At 40.4% G+C, this 21,314-nt stretch overlaps 1 protein-coding gene across 1 annotated transcript in view; it reads left to right on the forward strand.

The window, feature by feature from the left end:
• The first annotated feature begins 1,517 nt into the window (after positions 1-1,517).
• Positions 1,518-21,314, forward strand: part of ZNF367 (zinc finger protein 367) — a 27,767-nt gene continuing 7,970 nt past the window's right edge. Inside the window, exons 1-4 of the mRNA XM_003782994.2 lie at positions 1,518-2,289; positions 15,587-15,737; positions 18,949-19,068; positions 20,486-20,624. Coding sequence (XP_003783042.1) covers positions 1,879-2,289; positions 15,587-15,737; positions 18,949-19,068; positions 20,486-20,624 — 821 coding nt within the window. The 5' untranslated portion in view covers positions 1,518-1,878. The remainder of the gene's footprint in view (positions 2,290-15,586; positions 15,738-18,948; positions 19,069-20,485; positions 20,625-21,314) is intronic.

Here is a 21,314-nt window from a genome sequence, read left to right on the forward strand (position 1 = left end):
TCCCAGTCCAAAAGATACAAAGAGTTACATGTTGTATATATTGAAATCTTTTCACTTCTGTACCCCAGCTACATAATTTCCCTCCATGAAGTCAACTGTTACATCAGTTTCTTGTATCTTGCCGGAGATACTTTGTATATCTGAAAGTAAGTACATATCTACTTCCCTCATTTTTTAAATTTTGTATAAATGAAATCACACTACTGCCTGTTTTGCCTTTTTTTTTTTTAACTGAAACTGTATCTTGGCAATTGTTCATATCAGTATTCAAAGACTTTGCTTTTTTTACTTTTAAACAATTGTGGTTAAAGGACAGTTGTGTATTTATGTGTGAGATGAAGTGTGTGCATGACAGAGCCTATTCAGCTAAACTATTATTACTGCACTGGCGTGTTCTAATTACTAATTCTAACCCCTAACTACTGGATATTCATTCATTCAGCAAATATTTATTGAGCCCCTACCGTGAGTCAGCGTGGACCCCAGGAATACAAGAACAAAACACTGTCCCTTCTTCCACATTCTAGTGAATAGGAAGTTGGGCCTTGCATTCCATTTTGCCCCATCCTCTGTGGCTTGCTGCTTCCGACTTGCGGATCATCCAAGATCCTTCCAGTGCGGTGCGGAGTGCCCTGGGCACGCGCGGGCTGGCACAGAGCGCGGTGGCTCCGTGCGCATCCTGATGCCGGGACGAAGGCGCGGCCCGGGTACTAGCCGGGCCTGAGGGGGAGAGGAGTCGCTTCACTGACCGGAGTCGCTGGAGTGGGGTTGGGGCGTCCTCGAGGCGACTTTGGGTCATTGGTCCAGGTGTGTCCTCCGCGACACGTGAGGATTTTCAAGACCACATCTTTAATAACCCCACTTAACACTGACGGGGATACCGAGGCCCAGGGGAACACTGGCCCGGACTGAGCCCAGCATTCAGCGTAAGGGGAGTCAGGGGAGTGTAGAGGCGGAACTCGATTAAGAAACCTGGTATCTCTGGTGACTACTAGAAACTTGTGCCATAAAGAACTTCGGGTGGCGGGCCCCACAGCCCTTTAAATTCACTGCGCGCGGGAACCGCAGCCCAACAGCCGCGGGCGGGGAGGAGCCGAGCGCGACTCGCGCCTCCGCGGACCAACAACTGCCCCTCGGCCCTGCCCGCTCCGCGAAGTCTTTCCAATCATCAACTCTCTAGTCGCCCTCCCCTGAACGCCCCCTTGCTCCTCTGCCCGGGCAACCGTGCCGACCGCAGGACGCGGGCGGGGCCCCGGGCGGGTGTGTCTGGGCGAGTGCCGGCGTCGCGCGCTCCTCCAGAGTTTCGAACCCAGTTGGCTCTCGAGGCAGGAAAAAAATAAGCGAGACGGCCAATGGCATGGCAGAGAGGACCCGCGCGCGGAACCGGTACCGCCCCTCCGGGCCAGAAAGAAGTCCAAGCCTGGTCATTGGCTCGTGCAATCTGTCATTCGCCGATGCGGCCAGCGGGCAGAGGCCTTGCGGTGATTGGTTCCGCCCAGGCGCGAAATGTAACGCGGGAAAAGCCAGAGCAGGGACCGCCGTAGCAGGTTGTTATTTTCGGGGGCTCGGCACCACCGCGCGTCCTGTTTTCCTGTCACCGTAAAGGCTAGACCACCAGCTGCAGCCTGCGTTGGGGAATACAAAGCGGAGTGCGGGCTTGACCCGGGGCTGGGGTCCGGCCCTGCCTGCCAGGTGTCGGCCGCGCCGCTCAACTCCTTTGGTGGCCGCTGCGCAGGATTCCGGGGAAACGTCCGCCTGCCATGAGCCGGCGGGACTGAGCTGGCGACACTGAGCAGCGCGGGCGGGCGAGCCAGGGGTCAGACCCGCGCTCAGAGAGTGCGGCCAGGGACTGCTGGAACTGCGGATCAGGACCGGGCGATGATCCGGGGCGTGGAGGCGCCGATGGCGGACAACCCGCCGCAGCCGCCGCCGGTCATCTTCTGCCACGACTCCCCGAAGCGGGTGCTGGTGTCGGTCATCAGGACGACCCCGATTAAGCCCACGTGCGGCGGCGGAGGGGAGCCGGAGCCGCCGCCGCCACTCATCCCCACCAGCCCCGGCTTCAGCGACTTCATGGTGTACCCGTGGCGCTGGGGCGAGAACGCCCACAACGTGACGCTCAGCCCCGGGGCTGCGGGGGGCACCGCCTCGGCCGCCCTGCCCGCAGCCGTCGCCGAGCATTCGGGGCTCCGGGTCCGCGGCGCGCCCCCGCCTGCCGCCTCGGCCGCCGCCGCCTCGGGAGGTGAGGACGAGGAGGAAGCGAGCAGCCCAGACAGCGGCCACCTCAAGGTGAGCGGGGCGGGCGGGCGGGGCGCGGGGCAGCCGGAGGCCCGTTAACGGCGCGGCCAGGCAGCCGGCAGCATCTGGGGACACAGCGGGCGGGGCGGGGCCGAGTTTAAAACGCGAGGTCTCCCAGGCTGCGGCGGGGGCGGTGGCTGACAGGATGCTGACGTCACTGCCGCGCGCCAAAAACCGGCTCCCGCGGGGGGCGGGGGGGGAGGCGCGCCCACGTGACCGGTCGGGCAGTGAGAGGGTCCGGAGGTACCCAAACTGCAGGTGTAGTGGGCGGGATCGCGGGCTAAGGCATCTTGGGAGGTCAGGTCTACCGCTATTGCAATCCGCTCGGTTGACCGCTGCGTCCTCTGGTCGGAGAGGGAGGGAGGGGACTGGGGGATTTGAGTGTTCCCACTGAGTCCGAGAAGGGAGCACAGCTTCTGCTCCATCACACAGATCGCCCGAGCCCTGCTAGAGATGTCCTGCAGAGATAGCCTTAGATCGAGAAGGAACTTCAGGGTGTCTTCCCTAGCGGAAGTTGGGCCCTCGCTGCCTTTCGTTTCTCCAGCATATTACTTGCAGAGTGCTAAGAGCACACAGTGAAATGAGACGCTAAAATGGCTTGCAGTCTCAGACTGCTTAGAGCTGGCAAGAATGTGACCACCTGGTTCAAATTTACATTGTGCTACAGATCTGGCAGCTGAGGCTTAGCAATTGGCGAAGTGACTTCCCCAAGAGGGCACAGCTAGGTAGTGAGAGGCCTGGGACTGTGGTCGAGTTTTTGCTGCTCTTAATCCTGCTGCATATGTTTGGAGTGCGTGTGTTTAGATATATAGTCTATACCTAATTCTGTAGACTGTAAGCTCGTGGAGGTCTGGGGCTGTTTCAGTCCGGTGTACTATTTAATACCGAATACTCTGTAAATGCTCAATAAAGGTACTCAATACTATTTGTGTAATGAATGGTGCTAATATAAGGATAATGTCCAGGTTCCATTTGTTAAGTGGCTACGTAAGACAAAGACAAGCAATTTGCTAACAGTATAACAAGCAAATCGCCTAGTGGATAAGTGCATCTGTGTTGGCAAATAGTGTCTTTATAAATTGAAACAAGTTTGGTTATTTTATCAACAGTAAGTAGCAAGGAGGTTGAAATTCCAAATTAGGCCTTGAGGAAATTGATAAACGTTGTTGATTAATGGCATTGTTATTAAAGAACTATAAAGTTATAAAACGATATGTTTTGATACACTTCAACTCTGGAAACTGCACCTCAGTAAAAATTTGAGCGAACCAACAGAAACGTTCATAGTATTGCTGAGTATTATGAAGGGGACAGTCGCTTTTGTCTGACTCTAGGTAGCTCCTAGTAAGATGGATAAGTGCCATAGATATTTTTCTGTTAACATATTTATAATTTATAGGGTTTAATAAAAAAAACTAAATCATACAGTACATCAACATAAAGGCGTAAGACATACATGTGCAAATACTTGTATAAGATATTGCATTTATGATTTTATTCTTAATTGCAACCTAATTTAATTTTGAATTACCTAAGGAGATTGTCATAGACAAATGAAATCTATGTTCTTTGGGCTTGAAACAGACTTATCTTCATACAAACCTTTTATAAAAGTTGCTAACACAGTGTGTGGGTTGGAGATTTATTTCCATGCTGTCCATTCTTTGAGAGGTAAAAAATACCAGAAGTTTGAAGAACATGGAAAAGTGAAAATAGTGTTTAATATTTCTCCTTTTTTCCTTTTTACATGGTTTTTTGTATAACTTTCCTGAACTATTTGATAAAGTGATTTGAACTTGTCCTTTTATTGACTAAGCAATCTAACTATAACCCCGAGTATTCATTCATTTAACTTCCCCATCTTAAAGGAGAAAGATCTGGAATACACCTTTATAAAGGAAGATACCTAGTTTGATTTATGATCATACACTGGCCTAAAGGTAGGAAGTCCCAGCCCATTTTACTTGGTTTTCCTTCCCTGAAGAACTTTTGGTTCTTTTTTTCCCTTAAATTTCAGGTTAATTTGAGGGTACAAACAACCAAGTAACAATATTTGAATTTGTTAGGTAGAGTCATCTTTGTAGTTATGTCCTGCACCCAAAAGGTGTCCCAAACACCCCTACATTGTGCCCATTCAGTGGGAACACCCCCCAAACCCCCAGAACTTGTGGTTCTTTATCTCCTTGTACATCAAGACTGAATTATGCTAAGTAAGTCTGCTCATTTGGGGGGAAGATGGCAGACAAGTTTGTAGCATAGCCGGTGCTAATAATATGCTCACTGCCCCTGCCCTCCAAATCTACTTGAGACACCCACAGCTGTGGATTTGGGAACTTTTGTGTTCACTTACTATCTATTTGTTGCCACTGCTCCCAGGGGAGATGTTAATATCTGCGTTCTGCATGCCCTGTGTCAGCTTTCTTTTGCTCTTTTCTTGTTTCTTCCTGCCCAACATTACTTCCCCTGCCTGTAGGGAGAACCCAAATCATCTGTCAACTTATTTTGACCCCATGTCATAAGATTACTTAGCATTATTGGTGTATCATTATACATTAACATCTGGGTTATAGAATTCTGGGAGAGAAGAGAGCAGGCCTGACTTCCCTTTGTCATTGGATGTTCTAGGCCTCCCCACCTTGTGCTCTTGTGCCCTCTACTGTACTTAGACTGCATTCATGAGGTTACTTCTCCACTGTAGGACCAGCGGGGTCTGGCTTCTTACATATGTTTTACCCTTCAGGGCCTGCCAGCTGCCTATCCTCCTCCTGAACACTTCAAACATCTAGAATGCACTTAGTCTTGTACATAATCATTTCTGATCACCACCATGTTAAACCGAACGTTATGTTAACAATAGTAGCCACCAGTCACTATCTGCACAGAGTAAGTACTTCATAATATTAGTGTCAAACTGCCAAGCTCTGTTGAGCATTTGTTAATTCTTTAATTCATTTAATCCTATTTAGCTGATGAGGAAGGAGAAATTAGAGAAGAGAGTCCCCAAGTAAAGTTTAAGATCATATGTTAAGGGGCAAACCTGTTTGGAAACTTCCAGAATCCTTGTTCTTAAACTGATGTTGTGTTCTTTGGAGCTTCTGATCGGAGACGCAGGGGAAAGCACTGCAGACGGAATGATGATTTAAGGGAGACCGGGACTTGCTCTGGTCGGCGGCCCAGCTAAACTTTACTGATTACCTTATATACTTTCCAACATTCAGTAAGAATTTAACACATATACAAACAAGTCAAATAACATTAGGAAGCTACCATTTAAGATTACAGTTTAGTGTGAAGGTTGAGGAAAACATACAATTGCTTTTGTTTAGAGTAAAAACATAAGGGAGACTGGCTGTCTGTTCCATCTCCTGAAGGAGCACATTGAGGTGAACTGCCATGTCTTGAGCAAGGGGTGCATATCTGCAACATTAAACCCTACACCATGTTGCTTCTGTGTCATATGTAAATTGTATTTAAAAGTTTATTTTTGTTTCTTAAATATTAATCCAATTAAGTAAACTTAAGAAATATATACTATTTATAGACTATCTCAATTGAGATGCTTTTTTTTTTTGTTTGTTTTTGAGACACAGTCACACTCTCACCCTGGGTTGAGTGCTGTGGCATCATCATAGCTCAAAAGCAACCTGAAACTCTTGGGTTCAAGTGATCCTTTTGCCTCAGCTTCCCGGAGTAGCTGGAACTACAGGCACCCACAACAATACTCAGCTCATTTTTCTTTTTTCTTTTTTTTAAGTAGAGATGGGCTTTTGCTTTGCTCAGACTGGTCTTGAACTCCTGAGCTCAAGCACTCTGCCTGTTTTGACCTCCCAGGATGCTAGGATTACAGGTGAGAGCCACTGCACCTGGCCACAGTTGAGATACTTTATATAAGATCATACACAATTCAATAAATAAATTTTCATTAAGAGTTGGGAAGTTACAAAGACAGGTCAAGGGGGGAAGTAGGCATAGGAAGCAGATATTCACGTCATAAGAAGTTTGGGTTTACATCTCAATGCAAAAAGGGAAATGGGATCAATTATACTTTTTCATCAAGACATGTATGCCATATATCAATTCAGCACATTGTACCCCATAAATGTAATAATATACACAGTCATGATTTAATAAAGAAAAAAACACGTATGTCTCCTTCTGAGATCTATCTTTATTTTTCTTCTAGCTTGTGTTTTTGACCTTTTGAATTTTACTTGCATGAAAATGTGTCAAGGACTTTCAGGGTTTTTTTAGACATCACACATTTTCAAAATCACTAAACTGCCTTTTGGGAGTAGGGGAGTCTGTTTTAAAAGTAACATTTACTAAAGTATGCAAAAGTTTTTGATAATTTACTAAAATTGCCTGCTCAAATTTCATTCCAGCATTGTTTTTGCTTGTAAATCATCAGTCTCAACATGATTTATTTATTCCTTAGGGCAGCTACAGGTGCACTTGGTTGCTGATGAGTTAACACTCTAATTGTCAAAGGTATCTAGAAACAGTTTTCTTCTTATTAAGGCCAAAATGATAATGTTCCTTTTTAAGTCATAGTACTTATTTTACTCTGTATTGTTAAAAGGTGCTCTTTTATTCATTTATTTAGGGCATTAGATGATTGTGTACCTCGTTCTATTTTCTTAGCTAAAAGAACACACTTAGTGAACTCTTACTTATGGCCAGGATGTTGCAATGTATTTTTCAGCCATCCATTTCTTATTTGGAACATATAAATGTGTTGCTTGTGGTGGAAATAAAGTCTTAGAGTTGCTGAGAGGCAACTATATGATTAACTTGTTATGTGCCCCCCAATATTAGACATGCTTATTAATAGTAATGGTTAATATTAAAATTTTGATATTATTTAACTAATGAGATTTCTAATTGTAATATGGCCAACAATACATTTTTACATATTTAAAAATGTTAAGGAAACAATCCTTTCATGACAGAAGACTAGGTTGTTAATTAACCTGATGTCATGTCCCATTTCTTTCTTAACAGAATCACCTGCTATTTTTATTGACTATAGATGTAGTATTCTTTTATTTTTATTTTGCATTTTAAACAAGAAATATTCAAAATATGACCATAACTAACAATAATTTATGTAATTATTGTAGGCCAATAAGTGATGGCTATAGATTGTCTGATTTAACTCCTTTTTAGATCCCCCTGTTGACTCTGGGCTAACAATTTTAGCAAGAGAGACTTGAACCAAACATGACTAGTGAAAATTACAGGATTAAAGAGGGTGGAAGAATTTGATGAACACCAATAATTTCCACAAGTTGGTTTGCTAATTTGAACTTAAACACTAAGTAAGTCAAGGTCCAGTTAGGACCTTTGTGACTCCTAGCTTCATTATAAATAAAAAATTCTTGAAGAACTAAGTAAGGTTGGGAGAGGACATTTATCATGTACCTCTTTCTGCAGTCTTGGTATTAAAGAATTGATGAACTCTTTGTTTTATCAATATATATTATGATAATAACATGCCTGAATCAATTACCTCAGGCAGAAGCATGTTAACAGAATGCAATCCAATCTCAGCTTCAGTATAGCTCATGTTACATGTCTTGTGAGAGTTGACTACAGATGTGCTCCACGTTCTGTTCATTCTAAGACCCAGAAAGAATATCTCCTTTTCTGGGACAGATGGGTCTTAAGGCAGAAAGAAAAGAGATGATAGAACCACATGAGGTTTTTAAAGCTTATGCTCTGAAGTCACACATGCTATTTCCATTCTCATTTTATTGGCCAGGGTAAATCATATGGTCAGGTTGAATCCTGGACCCACAGTGAGGAGGGTCTACACTTATATAATCTGCATACTGCCTTCTCACACTATTTTTTTTAATTGTAATTAAAATATTGGTAAATACAACGTTTACCACCCTAACCATTTTTATGTGTACAGTAGTGTTAACTATGTATACTGTTTTGCAGCATGTCTCTGGAATTTATTCATCTCACAAAACTAAAACAAACTCTCTATACCCATGAACTCACCTAGTCCCCCTTTCCCTAGTCCCTAGCAACCACCATTTTACTTCCTAAGAGTTTGACTGTCTCTGATACCTCATATATATAATTCCAGACAAACCTGAATTATTATGCAGAATTTGTCTTTTTGTGACTTGCTTATTTTACTTAGCATAATGTCCTTAAGGTTTATCCATGTTATGCCATATGGCAGAATCTTCATTTCTTTAAGGCTGAATAATACTCCATTATATATGTATACCACATTTCTTCATTAGCCAAGGGACATTTGGGTTGCTACCACTTTTGGCTATTATGATTAATGCTGCAATGAACGTAGGTGTGAAATATCTCCTTAAGATCTTGTGATCCTGTTTCCTTTCTTTTCTTTCCTTTCTTTCTCTCTCTTTCTCTCTCTCTTTCTTTCTTTCCTTCCTTCCTTGGGCTGGATTGTAGTGGCATCATATTAACTCACTGTAACCTCAAACTCTTGGGTTTAGGTAGTCCTCCCACCTTAGCTTCAAGTAGCTAGACTACAGGCACACCATACCTCACCAAGCTAATTTTTCTATTTTTTTTTTTATAGAAACAGGGTCTTGGTCTTGTTCCAGCTGGTCTAGAACTCCAGGCCTCAATACAGACTTCATTAAATCTTTTGAAAACTTTCTGTAGACTTTTAAAATAAAAGCACTATAATAAATATTCTCTAACAGTTCGGAGTATGAAGAAAAGTAGTAAGTGATTGACAACCAATTTCAATTTTCATGGTATATAAGATTGAAATCAAGTCATTAACATGTATTAGAAATAGATTTAATATAGGATTTTTAAATGTTATTTATCCTAGAAGATAACTCATCCGTGCAGGGATTGAGCTTTTCTTTCAAAGTGACAATTTAAAGAGAATTTTGTTGTACCTTATTATTATCCTTTAAGGTTTTGAGCTGATGTTTAAGCTTTGAAAAGGCTTAGGTTTTTATGTTGAAAGCAATAAAAGCATCTTCATTTTGGATGTGTTTGTACATGAACCTTTTGTGATTTATTTATTTTTTTGTCATGTAACTTTTATGTGTGAAAACTAACTTACCTGGGAAATAAATTTTCTGTTCAAATAAATGTTTATTTTATGTTTTGGATGTGTACAAAAGTTGCAAAGATAGTACAGAGTTCACATGGCCCACACATCCAGTTTCCCCTGTTGCTAACATCTGACATTAGTGTTATACATTGTTATACATTACATACATTGTTACAATTAATGAACTAACACTGATGTGTTATTATTAGCAAAGTCCATAGTATATTTAGATTTCCTTAGTTTTTTTTTTTAATAGAAGTGAAACCAAACTGTACAATTCAGTGACATTTAGTACTTTTACAATGTTGTTCAAGTCCCAAAACATTTCCATTATCTTAAAGAAAACCCTGTATCCATTAAGAGTGACCGCCCCCTCTCTCCTCCTTACTCAGAAGTCCTTGGAAACCATCAATTGACTTTCCATCTTTATGGATTTACTTATTCTGGATATTTAATTTAATGGAATCATACAGCATGTTGCCTATGTCTGGCTTCCTTAGCATACTGTTTTTGAGGTTTATCTACCTTGTTTCACATGTTATTTTTATGGCTGAATAATTCCTGTGTATATGTGTAGGTATTCCACTGTGTAGGTATATCGTGCATATCTATGACACTGTACAAAACTATCAAACTTTTTCACAGTGGCTGAAGCATTTTATATTCCTAAATATATGGTAGTTCTAATTTCTGTACATCCTTGACAAGAATCTTCTATTTCCTTTCTTTTTACTTTTAGTTTAACCTAGTTGGTGCAAAGTAATATCTTAATATCTCATTGTCATTTTGATTAGCATTTCCCTAATGATTGTTATTGAACATATTTTCATGCACTGACTGGTTATTTGTATAACTGCTTTGGAGAAATGTCTATTCAAGTCCTTTGCTTATTATTATTATTATTATTATTTGAGACAGAGTCTCACGCTGTTGCCCTTGGTAGTGTGCTGTGGTGTCACAGCTCACAGCAACCTCCAACTCCTGGGCTTAGGTGATGCTCTTGCCTCAGCCTCCTGAGTAGCTGAGACTACAGACACCTGCCACAACACCCGGCTATTTTTTCTTGCAGTTTGGCTGGAGCCAGGTTTGAACCCACCACCCTTGGTATATGGGGCCAGTTCCCTACCGACTGAGCCACAGGTGCCACCCCCTTTGCCTATTTTTTAGTTGAGTTTTGTCTTTTTGTTGTTAGATGTGAGAGTTCTTTATATATTCTTGATCTAGACCCTTATTAGATATATGGTTTGCAAATATTCAGTCCAATTTATCTATTCTTCTGTGCTTATACATTGCGTGCCATAGCCAAGGATCCATTACCAAATCCAAGGTTATGGAAATTTATCCCTATATATTTCAAGAGCTTTATAGTTTTAGTTCTTACATTTATGTCTGTGGCACATTTTGAGTTAGTTGGTCTAACCTTACTCTTTCATATGTGGAAGTCCTATTATTGCAGAACCACTTGTTGAAGAAATCTTTCTTTCTGCATTGAATGTTCTTGAGGCCCTTGCTGAAAATCAATTGGCCATACACGTATGAATTTATTTCTGTATTTTCAATTTTATTTCACTGGTCTATGTCTTTTTTCAATTCCATTTCATTGGTCTGTATGTCTTTCCTTATGCCAGTATCATACTCTCTCGATTGCCACTGCTTAATAGTAAGTTTTAAAATTGGGAAGCGTGAGTCCTCCTGCTTTGTTCTTTTTCAAGATTGTTTTGGCTATTCGGAGCCTTTTGCAATTCCATGTAAATTTGAGGGCCACCTTTTAAATTTCTATAAAAAAGACCACTGATATTTAATAGAGATTGCATTGAATTTATAAGATTGCTTTGGGTAGTATTGCTATCTATCGATCTTAAGTCTTCCAGTCCTTGAACGATATACCATGTTTTCCCAAAAATAAGACCTACCCCCCAAATAAGCCCTAGCAGGATTTCTATGCATTTGTTAAATATAAGCCCTACCCTGATAATAAGACCTAGTGATGGGCATAGCTATGCAGTGTATCTGCATAGCCACGCCATGCATTTCCGTGCGAGCAGTAAGGAAGACTGGAATATCTTTTATCTGCCACAGCCCCTTTCTTGGAGCCTTGCACTTGGTGGGTGCTCGTGTGGTAACCGCTGTGGCAGGCATCTTATTGCGCATGTGTGAGCGGCTAGGGGAAAGGAGTTCACGCATCACTAGCGCCAGCCCCACCAACAAGGTCAGCTCCTCTGTCAGGTTCCAGAAGAAGATGACTTAATTGTACTTGAATAAATGTAGTTTGCTGCATTATACTTAATAAAAATAAGACTTCCCGGGTGGTACCTGTGGCTCAAAGGAGTAGAGTGCTGGCCCCATATGCCCGAGATGGCAGGTTCAAACCCAGCGCTGGCCAAAAACTGCAAAAAAAAAAAAAAAAAAAGTCCGCTGAAAATAAGCCCTAGTGTGTCTTCTTGAGAAAAAATAAATATAAGACCGTGTCTTATTTTGGGGGAAACACGGTATATCCTCTAAGTTTTGGCATATCACATTTTAGTTTTTATTTGTGTCAAAGTATTTTATCTTTTCCCTTGTGATTTCTTCTTTGACTCATTGACTATTTAAGAGTTTAATTTCCATATATTTGTTCTTGTTTCCCTTCTATTGTTGACTTAGAATTTCATTCTATCTGGTGAGAGAAAATAATGAGATTTGCTTTGTGACCTAACATATGGCCCATGCTGGAGAATCTTTGTTAATCTTCTGCCTCAGCATCCTGTCCATTATTGATTGTGGGGTATTGAAGTCTCCAGCTATTTTTGAACTATTTCTTGCTTAATTCTGCCAATTTTTGTTCATGTATTTTTGGGGCTCTTGTATGTATGCATGAGTTTTTGTTGTATCTTTTTCTATTTATATTTAAAGTGCATCCTACAGACAGCATTAGCTGGATGTTTTAAAATCCATTCCATTAATTTCTGCCTTTTAATTGGAGAATTTAACTTATTTACATTTAAATTCCTGGTAAGGATTTCTGCCATTTTGTTGTTTGTTATCTACATCTTTGTTGTTTTTTGGGAGGGAGGGTATTTGTTTGTTTGTTTGAGACAGAGTCTCACTTTATCACCCTCAGTAGAGTGATACGGCGTCATAGCTCACAGCAATCTCAAACTCTTGGGCTCAAGTGATTCTCTTACCTCAGCCTTCTGAGTAGTTGAGACAACAAGCACCCACCATAAAGCCCCGATATTTTTAGAGATGAGGGTCTTGCTCTTGCTCAGGCTGGTCTCTCATTCCTGAGCTCAAGCAATCCACCCACCTCCCAGAGTGCTAGGATTTACAGGTGTGAGCCACCACACCTGGCCTTGTTATGTCTTATACTTATTTTGTTTCTCAGTTTCTCCATTAATGCCTTGTGTGTGTTTAAGTCATTTTTTTCGTAGTGTACCATATTCATTCTTTTCTTGTTTCCTTTTTTTAAAAGAACTTCTTAGGGGTTACCCTGACATTTTCAATTAACCTCTTGAACTTAGAACCTACTTTGAATTAATACCACCTCAGTTTCAATAATTTATGAAAACTTTACCCCTATACATCTCTGTCCTTGCCCCTTTATGTTGTAACAAAGTATGTCTTTATATGTCATGGTTCAATTAACATGTATTTATAATTATTATTATTTTATTTATTGGCATTTGTCTTTTGAAGAGGAGTTAAAACCAAAAAATCTGGTGTTTATATTACCTGTGTAGTTACATTTACCAGTGTTCTTTATTTCTTCATATAGCTCTGAATTACTGTCTCGTACTCTTTCACTTTTGCATAATGATCCCATTAGCATTTATTGTAGGGCAAATATACCACCTATAGACTTTTATTTATCTGGGAAGGTCTTAGTTTCTTCATCTTTGAAAGGTAGTTTTGCTAGATATAGAATTATATATATTTTTCTTTACTCTTTTTGTTGCTATTGTCATTTTTGTTAGTTTCTTTGTTTTAAAGAAATGGGGTCTCTGTTGCCCATACAGGAGTGCAGTGGCATGATCATAGCTCCTTGCTGCCTTGAACTCCTGAGGCAAGTGATTGCCCCCAGCTCAGCCTGCCAAGTAGCTGGGACTATAGGTGTGCACTACCACACCCAGCCTGCATATTAGTTTTTTCTTTCAGCACCTTAAACATGTCATCCCATTGCTTTCCATAGTTTCTCCTGAGGGACCAGATGTTAATCTTATTGAGGACTCCTTGTACGTGATGAGTCACTTCTTTCTTGCAGCTTTCAAGATCCTTTTTATCTCTTGATAGTTTTATTTATAACAAGACTTGGTGTGGATCTATCTTTGTATTTATTCTTCTTAAAGTTCATTGAGCTTCTCAGTTGTTTAGATTTGTGTCTTATTAAATTTGGGAAATTTTTAGCCATTATTTCTTCAAACATTCTTTCTGCCCTCTTTTTTTCTGGGACTCCAGTTATATGTTTGTTGGTGTGCTTTATGTTGTTTCATTTCTCTTTTTTTTTTTTCTTTTTATTCTTCAGACTGGATAATTTCAACTGACCTATCTTCAAGTTTGCCCATTCTTCTGCTAGTTTGTATCTGCCATTGAAACCCTTTAGTGAATTTTTTTTTTCATTTTATTTATTATACATTTTAGGCCTGAATATCTACTTGGTGCTTTTTTATAATATTTGTCTCTTTATTGGTATTCTGTTTGTTGAGATGTTCTTCCAATTTACTTGTATTCTTTATTCCTGGTTTCCATTAGCTCATTGAGCATACTTAAGATAGTAGAGTCTGGGTGGCACCTGTTGCTCAGTGGTTAGAGTGCTGGCCCCATATACCAAGGGTGGTGGGTTTGAACCCCGCCCTGGCCAAACTAAAAAAAAGCCAGGCCTTGTGGCGGGTGCCTGTAGTCCCAGCTACTTGGGAGGTTGAGGCAAGAGAATTGCCTAAGCCCAGGAGTTGGAGGTTTCTGTGAGCTGTGATGTCACAGCACTCTATGGGCAATAAAGTGAGACTCTGTCTCTAAAAAAAAAAAAAGAAGATAGTAGAGTCTTTGTCGAGTAGGTCCAATGTCTCTTCTTCCTCTTGGTCCCTTTTTCTTAATTTCTCCTGTATATGTACTATACCTTTTTTATTTCTTTGCATGCTTTGTAATATTTTGTTGAAAACTGGATGTTTTTAACTATTATAATATGATTACTCTGGAAATTAATTTCTTCTTCCTCAGAGTTTGATTTTGTTGTTTGCTATGGGTTGTGGTTGTTTAGTGACTTTTCTAAATTGTATTAGAGTCTCTCTGTTTTGTTAGCTTGTATTTAGCTATTGTTTTGAGAGAGATTTCCTTGAATGCCTGCAGCTCCTCTCCCATTTCCCCCCTATAAAAAAGAAAAAAGAAAGAAAGAGGGGCTCTCTCCCTGTCTTTGCAGATGGTTCTTCGTTGAGACACACTTTCAGTGCTTAACCATGTTGTTTAAAACCCTGACTTAGCCTTCGTTTCCTACTTGTGCTGAACTTAAAGATCAGCCAGAAGGTCTTTGTAGATCTTTTCTGAGCATGCTTCCTTCCCTGAGTGTTGCATGGCTTTTTAAATTCCTATGTTTAGTAGATATGGGTACTTTTGGTGCCCTAATTTCCCAAGGGAACGTCTTCCCTTTTTCCTTTGGCTTTTGGTGTGTCTGTTTGCCTTGCCTGAAATCTTTTGCCCCAAGTAGCAGCAGGTTGTTATTTGCCTCAGGTTTTTCTGCATTGCCCTTTGCTGCCACTTTTCTGCCCTGAACGAGTTCCAAGTTAGGCACAGCAAAGACAGATGGCTTGCTTTGCATCAGTCCTTCAAATAACCCCCGGCTCTAAACAGACACACGTAATTCTTTCAGCGTAAAGTCTGCTCTTCCCACTCTGGAATCAGGGACTCGCAACTAGGTTCTCAGACTGAGAATACAGCCTGCTGCTGCGGAAGGGAAAGACAAAGGGCAAGTAAAATGCTGTAAAGCTTTCCTACTGTTTAAGTTGCCTTTTTTCTTGATTCAGTGTTTGCTGGGTTGCTGTAAATCTCTATTTTCTGGCATTATGACAAAGGCGATTCTGATAGTTTTTGCAAGATTTTTTCAGTCATCTGTGGAAGGGTGGGCTGTTGGAGCTACCTATGCTGCCATTTTTGCTGATGTCACTGAATAAATATTTTTAAAAATTATCTTTCATGATATATTACTTTAATAAGGAAAGTCCAAGAAGTTATATTAATGTTTATAAAAATTGTTAATAGGATGGAATCCGACGTGGTAGACCCAGAGCAGATACTGTTCGAGATTTAATAAATGAAGGAGAGCATTCGTCCAGCAGAATACGTTGTAACATCTGTAATAGGGTGTTTCCACGGGAGAAATCACTCCAGGCTCACAAGCGGACTCATACAGGTAAGTTGAGCAAATTTTGGAGACCACTGGAAGTAATTCTTAATGGAAAGGCCAGCTGATTTGATGTTTGGGCCTATAAATTAATTTTTCAGTTACCTGTGTTTCCTTGTGTTACCACTATTTGTTGCAAAATTGTCAAAAACAGGCACTGTAGTTTTTTTCTCTCAGTGGTGGTTTTATGAACACTGACTTCCAAAGTCATCATGGTAACTAGTCTAGATGTCATGGTTGTATTATTGCCAAATTTAGTTGTACCCTCTACCTACCTGAATTTACTTGATATGCTCTTAAGCTATCTGTATAATTGTTACAATTCATTTGTAACAAATGAATGCTAAAAATACTAAAATAGCAATTGTCAAATTTTTAGTAAAATTTCTGGAGTCCTTAGGGTGCCACAGCATGTTTGCCCCAACCATTAAATCTACAATGTACTATGATTTCTTTCAGAATTAAATGTACTGTTAGTAGCCATCTCAAGATTATTATACGTTTTTATGTGTATGTAGAAATTATATTTGCATTTTATATCCCATATTGAGAACCAAAAAATAAAATAACTTACAGAGGGCCCTTGTTCTCCCTATTAAGATGGCTAGAGAGGAAGGGACCCTATGATTCATCTAATAATTTACAGATGAGGACACTGAGCTGCCAAAAAACAATTACCACAGGCTCAGAATCTCTCATTCTCTTATGTCGAGAGCTGTGCTGCCCCGAACAGTAGCTACTAGCACATGTCACTCTTGAGCACTTGCAATGTGGGTAATCCAAACTGAGGTGGAAATCTTAAGTGTAAAATATCTCATAGTATCTTAACAATTTTTACTATTGAAATGAAAATATTTTATCTTTTTTATTATTTTTTTTAGTCAGAATGTCACATAAGACTATTTACATATTGAAATGATAATATTTTATCTTTATTATTATTATTTTTTTATTTTTTTGAGACAGAGTGTCACTGTGTGGCTGTCAATACAGTGCCATGCCGTCAATACAGTGCCATGATATCACAGCTCACAGCAACCTTCACCTCTTAAGCTTAAGTGATTTTCTTGCCTCAGCCTCCCAAGTAGCTAGGACTACAAGGTGCCCGCCACAACGCCTGGCTATTTTTTTTATTGTTGCTGCCGTTGTCATTGTTGTTCAGCTGGCCTGGGCCGGGTTCAAACCGGCCAGCCTCAGTGCATGTGACTGGCACAGTAACCACTGAGCTATGGGTGCCGAGCCTGAAATGATAATACTGTAGATAAATTGAATTAAATATATTATTAAAATTAATTTCAGGTTTTTTTTTTTTTTTTTTTACTTTTTCTAATGTGGCTTCTGTAAGCATTTCACATTATATTTTTATGGGCAATACTGGTTTAGAACTTGGGCTCCTAAACCTCAGTCTCAATTTTTTCCCAGTGTATTTAGGTAATGACCTCTTTCCCATTTTTCTCTTACTTTTTGTTTTTGAAAAGATATAATTTACTAATATGATAGAATATAGTTTTGTTTTGTTTTTTTGGTTAAATCCCCCCAAAGGGGTAATATTTTAATTTTGAATCCTTATGAGCTAAGAGAAAATAAGAGCAAGAAAAGGAAGGGAGGAGGGAAGAGAATCAACCTCTATATAGGTCACAGCTCTAAGCAATGAAACATGTCACAGCCCCTCTAGAGCAGCAGGTGGAATTGCTAATGGCAGCACTTGGATGATACCCAGCAGTTACACACTGGGCAGCACAGTATTTTCTTTAGGCTTTGAGCCTTTAGGTACTCAGGCTCAAGTCCTTAAAGTTATCGTCTTCGGCTTATCCCACACTGCTCACCCCCATACTTTAAAACACTACTCTTATTGATTCTTCACAATGTCTCAATATCCTGATTTTGGGAATTTAAAAATATTTTTCAATCTAAATATTTTGAAATACCCACCAAGTAACTGGTTCATAGCCTGTTGAGTGCTTGTTGCCAGTGTAGGTAAGATTTAAGGTCATGAGGCATAATGAAGAGATCTTTGAATCCCAGTCCTGATTTCTCCTGACCCACTGTGTGTCACCTGATACCCCACACCCCTGCTTATAAAGCTATATTCAGGGAACTGAATTCAAGATCCCTAAGGATGGTTAAGCTCTAATAGTAAAAGCTTTTCTCTTGCTGTTTTAAATAATCCCCCTATGTCCTTATGTTCAACATTCAAAGCCATTATTGTTCTTTGAGTCATACTGGAAAAGCCAGTATATAATTGTTTGTTAAAGAATGTTTTTCAAGAAATAATAAGCTTAATTATGATTGAACAACCTTTTGAGCACTTGGGGCATAGCACTGAATTGTCTGTAGGAATTTAAATGAAGCATAAGATATTATGAGTCTTTGTAGAAGACTATAGTGGTACGTAAACAAGATTGGACTCTAACATACAAAGTTCAATTCATTGGAGGTAAGGGAGGTAGGAAGAGTTCTGCTGAGAGCCTAGAGGATTGAGAAGATATGAATGGGCAGAGGAAATAGGCCTGTCAAGAATTAGAACAAGATGAAAAAGGCTCCTGGCTGAATGGCCAGGGTGGGAGAGGTTGGGCTCCTGGCTGGAATAGCCCAGGTGGGAAGAACCCTGCCCTCCAACCCAGACCTCATAAAAGGTTGGGAAGATTTGTATATAGTGTCGATAATTGGGACCATGTAAAAGTCAGCAGGTAAGTTTTGTTGTCTAAGGAGTATGGTTTATAGGCTATTTGGGATTTTTGTTTGTTTTGAGAGGTGGGGAGACAGAAGCAGAGTTCATGTGCCAGGTGCTCTGATGGGGAGGTGGGGAGAGAAATTGACCAGCTTAGGAGCCTGTCAGAGGGTTCATTCTAATATGGGCAGGGGCTGCCAGTCTGACCAGGAGAGGCTGTGGTAGGAAAGCAGGGGTAGGAGACATTGCGAAGAATCAGTAAGAGTAGTGTTTTGAAGTATGGGGGTGAAAGGTGTGGGTTAAGCTGAAGATGATAACTTGAAGGACTTGAGCCTGAGTATCTAAAGGCTCAAAGCCTAAAGAAAATACTGTGCTCCCCAGTGTGCAGCTGCTTGCGTTGCCATTAGCAATTCCACCTGCTGCTCTAGAGGGGCTGTGACATGTTTCATTGCTTAGAGTTGTGACCTATATAGAGGTTGGTTCTCTTCCCTCCTCCCTTCCTTTTCTTGCCCTATTGTCTCAGACATAATATAACATCTATCTACTTAGGTGAAAGACCATATCTGTGTGACTATCCGGACTGTGGAAAAGCCTTTGTTCAAAGTGGGCAGCTCAAGACACATCAGCGTCTTCACACCGGAGAGAAACCTTTTGTTTGTTCAGAAAATGGTACAGTATTAGGAGTTAAGTTTATAGAATAACTAGTTGTGAATTAACAGTTAAATTATCTTTTACTTGAATTTTTTTGTGGGGGAGACTTTTGATATAAAATTTATAAAACATCATAAACTTCTTTGCTACTTGTGATCTATGGTGAATTTCTTGGAAATTATTTTTTAATATAGTATTCTTTCTAGATACTAGAAAATTTTAGAGGGCAGTTAATATTATTAAATATACTCAGTTGCAGACATCAGAAAAATCTCTATAAAATACAGCCTTTATAGTAAACTTTTATACTGGTTTTAAACTTTTAAAGTCTTAAACTGAAGTAAGCATATTATCTTTTCTTAAATGATTTTCTTAATTTCCTATCACAGTTTCTAAAGATGTTTTTCTTATGTACATTTTCAAATACTTAATATTTTTAAAATTCATAAACTGGCATGGTGGCATGTGGCTGTAGTTCTAGCTACTCAAGAGACTGAAGCAGGAGGGTTTCTTGAACCCAGGAGTTCAAGGTTATAGTGAGCTATGATTGTTGGAGGCCATTGTCCTCCAACCTGGGCAACACAGCCAAACCTTTTGAGATTTTTTTGTTACTGACAAAGCTGAGGGGAGTGTTTTGCATGTATAGCTTTGTTCATCTTTTTCGATGTTTCCTTATGATAGATTCCAAGAATGGAATTCCAGGTCAGAGGTTTTGACCAATTTTATGATTCATGCTAGTAAAACACTTTTCAGTGGAGTTGGACACACCTACATGTCCCTGACCAAGATGTGACATAACTGCCTTCTGGTTCCCCTCACTAGCATTGATAAGACTGTGCTTAGGCTTGGTTTTTTCTCCTCTAAATTTTAGAAGGCTTTTAAATCTTTTTTTTCTTTTTTGATACAGAGTCTCATTTTGTTGCCCCCCCGTAGAGTGCCATGGTGTCATAGCTCAGAGCAACCTCAAACACTTAGGCTCAAGCAATTCTCTTGCCTCAGCTTCCCAAGTAGCTGGGACTACAGGTGGCTGCCACAACACCCAGCTATTCTTTGTTGTTGTTGTTGTTGTTACTGTTGCAGTTGTTGTTGTTTAGCAGGTCGCGGCCGGGTTCGAACCCACCAGCCCTAGTGTATGTGGCCAGTGCCCTAACCACTGAACTGTGGGCTCCAAGCCATGCCTGGCTGTTTTTAGAGATGAGGTCTTGCTCTGGCTCAGGCTGTGAATTTGAACTTGTGAGCTCAGGCAATCCACCTGCCTCTGTCTCCCAGAGTGCTAGGATTATAGATGTGAGCTACCACGTAGGCTTTTTAAAGAAAGCTTTTAAATCTTACCATCCTAATTTACTTTTGGGGAGTGCCAGTGAAAGTGAACATTTTCCATGTCTCTTTGCTGGATGTCCAGACTCTAACAAGTGTTTCTCTTCCTGTTTTGAAGGCTGCCTAAGCAGATTCACCCATGCAAACCGCCACTGTCCAAAGCATCCTTATGCCAGGCTGAAGAGGGAGGAGCCTACGGACGCACTCAGCAAGCATCAGGCTGCGGACAACAAGGCTGCTGCTGAGTGGTTGGCAAAGTAGGGCTCTCTGTGCTTAGTCCACTGTGAAGATGCCTGTCTAGGGACTTTCACAGTTCTCTCATTTTACATAGGTTGTTGCACTTACACACTTATGTAAAATAATTCAAAGTGGCCCCTTGTTTCCCACAGAATTGTTCTGAGTGGTATTAGAATCCGTGTGTGATAGAAAACACTAATATGATAATTAGCTTGAGTGTCTAGATAACATTTGTTTTAAAAGGAATTGAACATTTGCATTTTTGTGTGAATTATTAGTTGGCAGCATAATAGAATAAGGGGGGTGTTCTTGAGTTTCTCAATCAACTCTGTGTTATAGATGTTAATGACTTTGTTATCCCTCTATGGATAGGATTAAATAGGTTTCTAATTACTTTTTCCTTCTATTTGTATATTTTGCTCTAGTACATGTCACATATGATTTTAAGGCAGTGATAATTTAATGGCAAAAATATATTGCTCAAAAGTTGAATATAAGGCTTGAAACTCCCAGTTTTTGATTATAGAAACCTATGCAAGTCTCTTAACTTCTTTAATGTTGGGTTTTTTCCTCTGTAAGAAAGAAATATGTATGATATAGGTGAAATCACTTTATAACTATATAAACTGAAACACATAAAAGTAATACTGTGATACAGAACTTTTTTTTTTTTTTTTTTTGGTGGGAATGCAAGCTAGTACATTCCTTTT

Source organism: Otolemur garnettii, unplaced genomic scaffold (genome assembly GCF_000181295.1).
Source record: "Otolemur garnettii isolate 467f Iridium unplaced genomic scaffold, OtoGar3 scaffold00006, whole genome shotgun sequence".
NCBI lineage: Eukaryota > Metazoa > Chordata > Mammalia > Primates > Galagidae > Otolemur > Otolemur garnettii.